The 12,594-nt window shown below is 36.9% G+C and overlaps 1 protein-coding gene across 2 annotated transcripts in view; it reads right to left on the reverse strand.

Moving 5' to 3' along the window:
* LOC100453739 (olfactory receptor 2L8) overlaps positions 1 to 12,594 on the reverse strand; it is a 72,254-nt gene that overhangs the window by 3,553 nt on the left and 56,107 nt on the right. The window contains exons 1-2 of one of the 2 annotated variants that reach the window (XM_002809199.4): positions 11,825 to 12,223; positions 10,904 to 10,978 (exon numbers count right to left, since the gene is read on the reverse strand). In XM_002809199.4, coding sequence (XP_002809245.3) covers positions 10,904 to 10,966 — 63 coding nt within the window. In that variant the 5' untranslated portion in view covers positions 10,967 to 10,978; positions 11,825 to 12,223. Of the gene's footprint in view, positions 1 to 10,903; positions 10,979 to 11,824; positions 12,224 to 12,594 lie in introns of those variants that run through there. The other variant, XM_063724180.1, reaches the window with a different exon arrangement.

Here is a 12,594-nt window from a genome sequence, read left to right on the forward strand (position 1 = left end):
GAAATTGTTTTTGAGATAGCTGCATGGTAGTGATGGTTCCACAACAATATATGTGCTTAATGACACAGAATTCTACACTTAAAAAGGTGAAAGTGGTGTTTCTCTTATGTATATTTACCCTAATAAAAAAAAAATCACTTAAATGTACTGAGACTATTCCAATTTGGATTTCCAAATACATTTTTAAAAAATCTTGGCAGGTTTCTAAGCCTCTGCAGAGCAATTTATTTTCAGGTATTTTATGACATTGGTAATTTAAAAAAAAATTTAGAAGAGAAAATTATTTTCATAAATGTCATTTGGAATCGATAGGAGACTGGCATTAAGACAAACCCAATACTATATACAAATCCAATGCTATATACAAATCCAATACCATATAATTTATATTATTGGTTAATTATTGGTAAGTAGAACATGTAACATTTGAAATTTTTTTTTATTTTTTTATTATTATTATACTTTAGGTTTTATGGTACATGTGCGCAATGTGCAGGTAAGTTACATATGTATACATGTGCCATGCTGGTGTGCTGCACCCATTAACTCGTCATCTAGCATTAGGTATATCTCCCAATGCTATCCCTCTCCCCTCCCCCCACCTCACAACAGTCCCCGAAGTGTGATGTTCCCCTTCCTGTGTCCATGTGTTCTCATTGTTCAATTCCCACCTATGAGTGAGAATATGCAGTGTTTGGTTTTTTGTTCTTGTGATAGTTTACTGAGAATGATGATTTCCAATTTCATCCATGTCCCTACACAGGACATGAACTCATCATTTTTTATGGCTGCATAGTATTCCATGGTGTATATGTGCCACATTTTCTTAATCCAGTCTCTCATTGTTGGACATCTGGGTTGGTTCCAAGTCTTTGCTATTGTGAATAATGCCACAATAAACATACGTGTGCATGTGTCTTTATAGCAGCATGATTTATAGTCCTTTGGGTATATACCCAGTAATGCGATAGCTGGGTCAAATGGAATTTCTAGTTCTAGATCCCTGAGGAATCACCACACTGACTTCCACAAGGGTTGAACTAGTTTACAGTCCCACCAACAGTGTAAAAGTGTTCCTATTTCTCCACATCCTCTCCAGCACCTGTTGTTTCCTGACTTTTTAATGATTGCCATTCTAACTGGTGTGAGATGGTATCTCATTGTGGTTTTGATTTGCATTTCTCTGATGGCCAGTGATGATGAGCATTTTTTCATGTGTTTTTTGGCTGCATAAATGTCTTCTTTTGAGAAGTGTCTGTTCATGTCCTTCGCCCACTTTTTGATGGGGTTGTTTATTTTTTTCTTGTAAATTTGTTGGAGTTCATTGTAGATTCTGGATACTAGCCCTTTGTCAGATGAGTACGTTGCAAAAATTTTCTCCCATTTTGTAGGTTGCCTGTTCACTCTGATGGTAGTTTCTTTTGCTGTGCAGAAGCTCTTGAGTTTAATTAGATCCCATTTGTCAATTTTGGCTTTTGTTGCCATTGCTTTTGGTGTTTTAGACATGAAGTCCTTGCCCATGCCTATGTCCTGAATGGTAATGCCTAGGTTTTCTTCTAGGGTTTTTATGGTTTTAGGTCTAACATTTAAGTCTTTAATCCATCCTGAATTGATTTTTGTATAAGGTGTAAGGAAGGGATCCAGTTTCAGCTTTCTACATATGGCTAGCCAGTTTTCCCAGCACCATTTATTAAATAGGGAATCCTTTCCCCATTGCTTGTTTTTCTCAGGTTTGTCAAAGATCAGATAGTTGTAGATATGTGGCATTATTTCTGAGGGCTCTGCTCTGTTCCATTGATCTATATCTCTGTTTTGGTACCAGTACCATGCTGTTTTGGTTACTGTAGCCTTGTAGTATAGTTTGAAGTCAGGTAGCGTGATGCCTCCAGCTTTGTTCTTTTGGCTTAGGATTGACTTGGTGATGCGGGCTCTTTTTTGGTTCCATATGAACTTTAAAGTAGTTTTTTCCAATTCTGTGAAAAAAGTCATTGGTAGCTTGATGGGGATGGCATTGAATCTGTAAATTACCTTGGGAAGGATGGCCATTTTCACGATATTGATTCTTCCTACCCATGAGCATGGAATGTTCTTCCATTTGTTTGTATCCTCTTTTATTTCCTTGAGCAGTGGTTTGCAGTTCTCCTTGAAGAGGTCCTTCATGTCCCTTGTAAGTTGGATTCCAAAGTATTTTATTCTCTTTGAAGCAATTGTGAATGGGAGTTCACTCATGATTTGGCTCTGTTTGTCTGTTATTGGTGTATAAGAATGCTTGTGATTTTTGTACATTGATTTTGTATCCCGAGACTTTGCTGAAGTTGCTTATCAGCTTAAGGAGATTTTGGGCTGAGACAATGGTGTTTTCTAGATATACAATCATGTCATCTGCAAACAGGGACAATTTGACTTCCTCTTTTCCTAATTGAATACCTATTATTTCCTTCTCCTGCCTAATTGCCCTGGCCAGAACTTCCAACACTATGCTGAATAGGAGTGGTGAGAGAGGGCATCCCTGTCTTGTGCCAGTTTTCAAAGGGAATGCTTCCAGTTTTTGCCCATTCAGTATGATATTGGCTGTGGGTTTGTCATAGATAGCTCTTATTATTTTGAGATACGTCCCATCAATACCTAATTGATTGAGAGTTTTTAGCATGAAGAGTTGTTGAATTTTGTCAAAGGCCTTTTCTGCATCTATTGAGAAAATCATGTGGTTTTTGTCTTTGGTTCTGTTTATATGCTGGATTACATTTATTGATTTGCGTATATTGAACCAGCTTTGCATCCCAGGGTTGAAGCCCACTTGATTATGGTGGATAAGCATTTTGATGTGCTGCTGGATTCGGTTTGCCAGTGTTTTATTGAGGATTTTTGCATCAATGTTCATCAAGGATATTGGTCTAAAATTCTCTTTTTTGGTTGTGTCTCTGCCAGGCTTTGGTATCAGGATGATGCTGGCCTCATAAAATGAGTTAGGGAGGATTCCCTCTTTTTCTGTTGATTGGAATAGTTTCAGAAGGAATGGTACCAGTTCCTCCTTATACCTCTGGTAGAATTCGGCTGTGAACCCATCTGGTCCTGGACTTTTTTTGGTTGGTAAGCTATTGATTATTGCCACAATTTCAGCTCCTGTTATTGGTCTATTCAGAGATTCAGCTTCTTCCTGGTTTAGTCTTGGGAGGGTGTATGTGTCAAGGAATTTATCCATTTCTTCTAGATTTTCTAGTTTATTTGTGTAGAGGTGTTTATAGTATTCTCTGATGGTAGTTTGTATTTCTGTGGGATCGGTGGTGATATCCCCTTTATCATTTTTTATTGCATCTATTTGATTCTTCTCTCTTTTTTTATTAATCTTGCTAGCGGTCTATCAATTTTGTTGATCCTTTCAAAAAACCAGCTCCTGGATTCATTAATTTTTTGAAGGGCTTTTTGTGTCTCTATTTCCTTCAGTTCTGCTCTGATTTTAGTTATTTCTTGCCTTCTGCTAGCTTTTGAATGTGTTTGCTCTTGCTTTTCTAGTTCTTTTAATTGTGATGTTAGGGTGTCAATTTTGGATCTTTCCTGCTTTCTCTTCTGGGCATTTAGTGCTATAAATTTCCCTCTACACACTGCTTTGAATGCATCCCAGAGATTCTGGTATGTTGTGTCTTGGTTCTCGTTGGTTTCAAAGAACATCTTTATTTCTGCCTTCATTTCGTTATGTACCCAGTAGTCATTCAGGAGCAGGTTGTTCAGTTTCCATGTAGTTGAGCAGTTTGAGTGAGATTCTTAATCCTGAGTTCTAGCTTGATTGTACTGTGATCTGAGAGATAGTTTGTTATAATTTCTGTTGTTTTACATTTATTGAGGAGAGTTTTACTTCCAAGTATGTGGTCAATTTTGGAATAGGTGTGGTGTGGTGCTGAAAAAAATGTATATTCTGTTGATTTGGGGTGGAGAGTTCTGTAGATGTCTATTAGGTCCGCTTGGTGCAGAGCTGAGTTCAATTCCTGGGTATCCTTGTTGACTTTCTGTCTCGTTGATCTGTCTAATGTTGACAGTCGGGTGTTAAAGTCTTCCATTATTAATGTGTGGGAGTCTAAGTCTCTTTGTAGGTCACTCAGGACTTGCTTTATGAATCTGGGTGCTCCTGTATTGGGTGCATATATATTTAGGATAGTTACCTCTTCTTGTTGAATTAATCCCTTTACCATTATGTAATGGCCTTCTTTGTCTCTTTTGATCTTTGTTGGTTTAAAGTCTGTTTTATCAGAGACTAGGATTGCAACCCCTGCCTTTTTTTGTTTTCCATTTGCTTGGTAGATCTTCCTCCATCCTTTTATTTTGAGCCTGTGTGTGTCTCTGCACGTGAGATGGGTTTCCTGAATACAGCACACTGATGGGTCTTGAGTCTTTATCCAATTTGCCAGTCTGTGTCTTTTAATTGGAGCATTTAGTCCATTTACATTTAAAGTTAATATTGTTATGTGTGAATTTGATCCTGTCATTATGATGTTAGCTGGTTATTTTGCTCGTTAGTTGATGCAGTCTCTTCCTAGTCTTGATGGTCTTTACATTTTGGCATGATTTTGCAGTGGCTGGTACCGGTTGTGCCTTTCCATGTTTAGTGCTTCCTTCAGGAGCTCTTTTAGGGCAGGCCTGGTGGTGACAAAATCTCTCAGCATTTGCTTGTCTGTAAAGTATTTTATTTCTCCTTCACTTATGAAGATTAGTTTGGCTGGATATGAAATTCTGGGTTGAAAATTCTTTAACAATGTTGAATATTGGCCCCTACTCTCTTCTGGCTTGTAGGGTTTCTGCCAAGAGATCTGCTGTTAGTCTGATGGGCTTCCCTTTGATGGTAACCCGACCTTTCTCTCTGGCTGCCCTTAACATTTTTTCCTTCATTTCAACTTTGGTGAATCTGACAATTATGTGTCTTGGAGTTGCTCTTCTCGAGGAGTATCTTTGTGGCATTCTCTGTATTTCCTGAATCTGAATGTTGGCCTGCCTTGCGTTCTCCTGGATAATATCCTGCAGAGTGTTTTCCAACTTGGTTCCATTCTCCCCGTCACTTTCAGGTACACCAATCAGACGTAGATTTGGTCTTTTCACATAGTCCCATATTTCTTGGAGGCTTTGCTCGTTTCTTTTTATTCTTTTTTCTCTAAACTTCCCTTCTCGCTTCATTTCATTCATTTCATCTTCCAGGGCTGATACCCTTTCTTCCATTTGGTCGCATCGGCTCCTGAGGCTTCTGCATTCTTTATGTAGTTCTTGAGCCTTGGTTTTCAGCTCCATCAGCTCCTTTAAGCACTTCTCTGTATTGGTTATTCTAGTTATACATTCTTCTAAATTTTTTTCAAAGTTTTCAACTTCTTTGCCTTTGGTTTGAATATCCTCCCATAGCTCGGAGTAATTTGATCGTCTGAAGCCTTCTTCTCTCAGCTCATCAAAGTCATTCTCCGTCCAGCTTTGTTCCGTTGCTGGTGAGGAACTGCGTTCCTTTGGAGGAGGAGAGGTACTCTGCTTTTTAGAGTTTCCAGTTTTTCTGCTCTGTTTTTTCCCCATCTTTGTGGTTTTATCTACTTTGGTCTTTGATGATGGTGATGGACAGATGGGTTTTTGGTGTGGATGTCCTTTCTGTTAGTTTTCCTTCTAACAGACAGGACCCTCAGCTGCAGGTCTGTTGGAGTACCTGGCCGGCCGTGTGAGGTGTCAGTCTGCCCCTGCTTGGGGGTGCCTCCCAGTTAGGCTGCTCGGGGGTCAGGGGTCAGGGACCCACTTGAGGAGGCAGTCTGCCCGTTCTCAGATCTCCAGCTGCGTGCTGGGAGAACCACTGCTCTCCTCAAAGCTGTCAGACAGGGACATTTAAGTCTGCAGAGGTTACTGCTGTCTTTTTGTTTGTCTGTGCCCTGCCCCCAGAGGTGGAGCCTACAGAGGCAGGCAGGCCTCCTTGAGCTGTGGTGGGCTCCACCCAGTTCAAGCTTCCAGGCTGCTTTGTTTACCTAAGCGAGCCTGGGCAATGGCGGGCGCCCCTCCCCCAGCCTCGCTGCTGCCTTGCTGTTTGATCTCAGACTGCTGTGCTAGCAATCAGTGAGACTCCGTGGGCGTAGGACCCTCTGAGCCAGGTGCAGGCTATAATCTCCTGGGGCACCGTTTCCTAAGCCCATCGGAAAAGCACAGTATTCGGGTGGGAGTGGCCCGATTTTCCAGATGCCGTCTGTCACCCCTGGAAAGGGAACTCCCTGACCACTTGCGCTTCCCAAGTGAGGCAATGCCTCGCCCCTGCTTTGGCTGGCGCATGGTGCACTCACCCACTGACCTGTGCCCACTGTCTGGCACTCCCTAGTGAGATGAACACGGTACCTCAGATGGAAATGTAGAAATCACCCGTCTTCTGAGTCGCTCACGCTGGGAGCTGTAGACCGGAGCTGTTCCTATTCGGCCATCTTGGCTCCTCCCATTTGAAATTGTTAACACAATTTACATTTCAAACATTTCTATCATTTGTATTTTACATAGAGCTTTCTATGACAAACTGTCCAAGAGATAGTTTCCATTATCCTAATTTTAGAGAGGAAAAAGGAACATAAAACAGCATAATAAATGACACATCAGATCTGATATTTAATGCTATGTTTTAGGACTGCCAATGTATCATCTTTTTATTAGCCATGTTCCAGGGTTCTAATATTCTAATGTCCTATTATATAATATTATTTAAATAAAATTAGAGGTTGGTTCCTGACAGGAAAGCAGCCTCAGCCATGATGTTCCTGTTTCAATAATGTGAACAGGATATATTTTTCTTATGTAAAAATAAATCCAAATGGATTCTTTCTGGCCCTTTTATTTTTTTATTTACAGAAATAGCTATAAGGAAGGTATTTAAGCCAACTAAGAAACATCTTTACTTGCTTTTACTTTCCTTTCACTAAAAATTCAGTATACAGGTGTCAGCATTAATGAAATAATACACAGGAGGAAAAAAGAAGCAGAAAAAATTCTGGTCAAGATTTCAGAGTGAGTAGGACCCACAAACCTTAAACCTGAACTACGTCTCACATGAAAGGAAGGAAGGAGGCATGAATTTTCACAGACTCTCTCCACAAATTGGCACATGGAACGTCACAGGATTCGTTCTTGACTCTACTGGAGTTCATCAAAATAACTCTTCAGATTGGTATCGCCATTAATATTTTATAGATGATGAAACTGAGATTCAGAGATCTTCAGTAAACTTCTCTAGATCCACAAACACACATACATATATGCATATGTATATACACACACACAAACGTATGAGTAAATGTCACACCTACATAAACAAACACACATTAATATAAACCTTTTAAAAATGTGTGGTGTAGTTCATCCTGCAAAAATTTTTGGCAGTAAATGTGAAATAAGGGTGGCTCACTTTTTAATCACCCAAAACAAAAGGAAAATAAAAAAATTAAATTTATTACATCAAAAACTATATATAAGTGGTAAATAATTGAGAAAGTATAAAAATTTAAAACAAGTAGGATTATTTTAATGATTAAACTTTACTCATTACAATTCTTCTTCTGTTTCCTCATATCACCTGTTTTTAATGTACTTTCACTTCACCTGGCAACAGTTATGTATCTTCACAGAAAAACGGTTTCTCAGAAACTCTAAATGAAAGACATTTTCTATCTTGTTCCCAATGTAAAAGTTTCCCTATCAGAAGAATTCAGTTATAAAAAAACAGCTATACAATCTCCTGTGTAAATCAAGTTGAGGATGTACGTATTCAGCATAATAATTACAATTCTACAAACGGTGCCCAAGTTTCAAATGAATTACCTATTACTAATTTTGAAGTCAAAAACATCATTGCATACAGATGGGATAGTGGAGAGGAAAGCAAATAGCCACATAATGATCATAGGCCATTGATGTCAGGAGCAGTGCTTTTGCAACTGCTAAAGTCAAGAAGAATAAACTCTGAATCCCACATCCAATGAAGGAGATAGACTTGTTTCCATACAGAAAATCATAAACCATCTTCAGAACAATGGTGGAGATGTAATTTAGGTCAATGAGGGAGAGCTGACTAAGTAGGAAATACATGGGTGTGTGGAGGTGGGTGTCCAAGAAGATGAGAAGAATCATGGATAGGTTTCCAATTAGAGCCATTAGGAAAATGAGAACAATGAGGATGAAGACGAAAAGACCAATTCTTCATTGTGGGAACAGCCCCAGTAAGATGAAATTAGTTGACATTTGATTGTAATTTTCCATGGGGTATTCCTACAATCCATCCTGAAGGGAGACAAAAGAGTAAGCTAAGTACAGTAATTTGCTTTTATCCACAGGGGCTGCATTCCAAGACTCCCAGTGGATGCCTGAAACTAGGGTTTATACTGAACCCTATATACACTATTTTTATATCTATAAATATATTATAAGCTTTAATTTATAAATTAGGCAAGGAAGAGATTAACAAAAATAGTTACAAATAAAATAGAACAATTATAACTATATACTGTAATAAAACTTATGTGAATGCAATCTATATTTTTCTTTCTTTGAAACCATCTTACTGAAAAGGTGCTCATTTTTCTTGTGATGACAAAATGCTTCATGGGAAGACAAAATGTCTACATGATGACATAAAGTGAGGGGAACAATGTAGGCACTGTGATGCAACATTGGGCTATGACTGAAAACCAACTGAAAATTTATGAAGTGTTCATTTGTGGACTTTTTCACGCCATACTTTCAGACCGCATTTGATCACAGCAGAAACCATGGAAAGCAAAACAGTGGATAATGGGGGACTACTTATAGAATAGTAAGCCAATTGTTTTCAAAAATCCTTAGTTTAGTTAGACTGTGAATTATTTATAGAACTTTACAGCTCTTAAGTGATGAACTAATTTATTCTATTTAGAAAAAAATTTATTTTCTTACACAGAGATAAATATTTGATGAGATAAATATTTATAATCAAAATTTTTTCTAAGAAATATATACATTTATAGGAAAAATCATTTATCTTACAACTTCAAAAGGTTACAAATGTTTGATGCCCAACACAAACTCAGATGTCATCCATATAATACGTTATGCTTAAAATATATGCATGGAAAGGTAAGTTAAATGCATATGTTATGCATCCATATTATGAATAAATTAGCATTACTTTTTCTGGATGATTTTTTTCTAAATTTATTCCTTAAGACTTACTTCTAGAACTGCAGCAGCCTATGACTCATTTGGAGGAACTTATATTTCCTTCTTGAATTGTCTTTGCGTAATAATTCCAAGGCAAACTTTCTCTAAGTCAGACATCATTATTTGGTTCTTCTGTTTAAAAATGTAGAATGAATTGCTATTTTAGGTACCTTTTTCACGAAATGTAATTCATAGTTTTGATTTTGAATGTCCACCACCATCAAATGTCCATTGTCATTTGCCTCCTCATCCAATTTCTGAATGCTCAAGTTAACGCAGACCCTCCATCTCAATATCTATATGCCAAGTTCATTTTAGCTTCCATGTCTCTGCTCAAGCTCCCCCCAAATAGGAGGCATATTCTGTGTCCTTGCTTCCCTAATGCTTCGATTACATAGGCTTTGTGGATCTCCCATTCATATGAAGGGATCATAAGAATATTTACCAATTTTTTGTAAGGATCCATAAAGTATAATGTAATCTAAGCATTAGGGAAGCCAGGACAATAAATCACTTTATGGATCCTTGAAAAGACAAGATTCGGAGAAATGACCATTCACTAAAATGGAAAAAAGGAAGCAGCAACCTGACAGTTTTCTGGGCAGAGGTGGTTTCAGCATTCTGCTCCAGAGAGAAGACATCAATGGACAACTTTGCACAGGATACATAAAAGTAATGAAGATTTTAGGTTGAAAATTATTTTAGAGCCAAAGGTCAGCTGACCTTTGAGGAAGTGTAACAATATGAAAGAGTAAGATCCACACAGTGTGCAAACTCACATCTATACACACACACACAAAGATGCACACTCACTTAAGGATCAATACACATATATGTACACTGAGTTAAAACTATCACAAACCTGCAAAAAGAATGAGTTTTTAAAAATAAGAATTCCTATCTTCAGGAATGAAGATGCCTATGATATGTTATAAAATCCACAAAATAAATTTCATTAGCTATATAAGAGGATGTGACATGTAACAATAAATGACTCTTGGAAATTAAAAATACAACAATCAATACAATATTAAATGAAAGTTTCAAAATACAAAAGTGAAAAATCTATCAGAAGGGAAAAAACAACCTGAAAAGATTAGAAGAGACAAAAATATTAGAAAATTAATATAACAGGACCAACATAAACTTACAGGCATTCTCAGAAATGAACATAGCAAATAACAATAAACTCAATACCATAAAAACATTTCTCAGAACTGAAATATATTAGCAACCATACTCAAATGGCATGTTAAATCACAAAGTGAGAAATATTTTTAGTAAAATATTTCATTAAAATTCTGTCTCCTAGAAAACACATTCTAAAATTTTTAATTATCTAGAGATAAAACTCTAAGTTTTTGCAAGAAATAGTAGTAATCATAATCAGAAGAAATATATGTATATATGTATCACCATCAGGATTTACAAGAGGTTTTTTTTGTATTTAATCAATAAATTCCATAAGACCAGATGATGCTGTCAACCCCTTGCTGCAGACATAAAGTGGAATGTAATTATGCTGACAGAATGGGAGAAGGGTAACGAGTGTTGGGGTAGTGATGTTGTGGGGAGCAGTTCACCCTGGACAGAGGCCTATGTCATGAGTCAAGAGCTGGTATTTGGGATATAGAAATCAAGAATTAGCAGATAAGCACATTGTTTGAAAATAAATGGACAAAAATAGGGAAAAATGGGTAAGAAAATTTGAAGTTCTTACCTTTGGGGTCAGGAAGGGTCTGTTATGAGTCCAATATTTTAGCCTGTGGACTGTTGACACCATGTCTATGCATTCCTTGAATAAAACATTAAAGCGACGTAAAAATTATGTCACAGTTAAGAATTTAACCCACAACTTCATCATAATAATGAGACTGATACTTTTTAGTCTAAGATTTGGAACAAGTCACAAATGTCAACTTTCACCTCATCTATTCAGCATATTGCTGGAAGTTCAGCCAAAGCAATTGAACAAAAACAATTTATCTTAATTCAAAAGAAAGAAGTAAAATATTTTTTGTTTATGACATAACTATATATGTAGAAAACCTTAGGATTCCACACAAAGAAAACTTATAAATAATTAACAAAATAAGCAAAATTACAGCATGCAACATCAATAGTCGAAAGCTTTTGCACTCCTATACACTGACAGTTTGCTGTGACTCATTGAATATGTCAGAAGTAAAATTGTGTCAGTTCTGAGCCTAGGTTTCAAGTGACTATACATTAACAATAAACAATCTGAAAATGAGATTGTGATTTTATTTACAATAGTATCAAAAAGAAATGAAACACTTAGGATTAAACCTAACCAAGGAAGTAAAGGGCTTATATATTGAAAAATGACAAAATGTTTATTAGAGCAATTAAAGAAGACAGAAATAAATGGAAATACATTTTATATTTATAGATTGGAAGGCTTAACACTGTTGGGATGTCAAGAATATCCAAAGTCACTTAAAGATTCAATGGAATCTCTATGAAAATTATAATAATAAATCTTTTTTTCAGAAATAGAAAAACCCATGCTAAAATTTTTATGAAATCTCAAGGGACCTTGAATAGTCAAAAAATCTGGAAGACATTTTTTTTTAAGGACGAAATTGAAAGAGTGATACTTTCTGATTTTAAAACTTACCAAATGCCTCCAGATTTGTTCTTTTTGCTGAGTCTTGCTTTGGCTATGTGGGCTCTTTTTGGTTCCATATGAATTTTAGAATTGTTTTTTCTATTTCTGTGAAGAATGATGGTAATATTTTGTTGGGAATTACATTGAAATTGTAGATTGTTTTTAGTAGTATGGTCATTTTCACAATATCGATTTCACCCATCCATGAGCATGGTATGTGTTTCCATTTATTTGTGTCATTTTCCTTATAGAGGTCTTTCACCCCTTGGTTACATATAATCCCAAGTGATTTATTTTTTTTACAGCTGAATTGTGTACATTAATTTTGTATACAGAAATTTTCCTGAATTCTTTTATCAGTTCTAGATGCTTTCTGGAGAAGGCTTTAAAGTTTTCTAGGTAAACAATCATATCAGCAAAGAGTGACAATTTGGCTGCTTCTTTACTGATTGGGATGCCCTTTATTTCTTTCCCTTTCTGACTGCTCTGGCTAGGACTTCCAATACTACGTTGAAGAGGTAAGAGTGGACATCCTTGAATTTCTCCAATTCCAAAAGCTACAGAAATCAAAACACTATGGCATTGGCATAAAGCCAGACATGTATACCAATAGAAGAAAATGGCATTCAGGTGTGGGGGCTCACACCTGAAATCCCAGCATTTTGGGAGGCCGAGGCTGGCAGATTCCTTGAGCTTAGTACTTCCAGACCAGCCAGGGAAACATGGTACAATACGATCTCTACAAAAAAAAAAAAAAAAAGAAAAGAAGAAAGAAGAAG

The sequence above is a fragment of the Pongo abelii genome, chromosome 1 (assembly GCF_028885655.2).
Source record: "Pongo abelii isolate AG06213 chromosome 1, NHGRI_mPonAbe1-v2.0_pri, whole genome shotgun sequence".
NCBI classification, from domain to species: Eukaryota; Metazoa; Chordata; class Mammalia; order Primates; family Hominidae; genus Pongo; species Pongo abelii.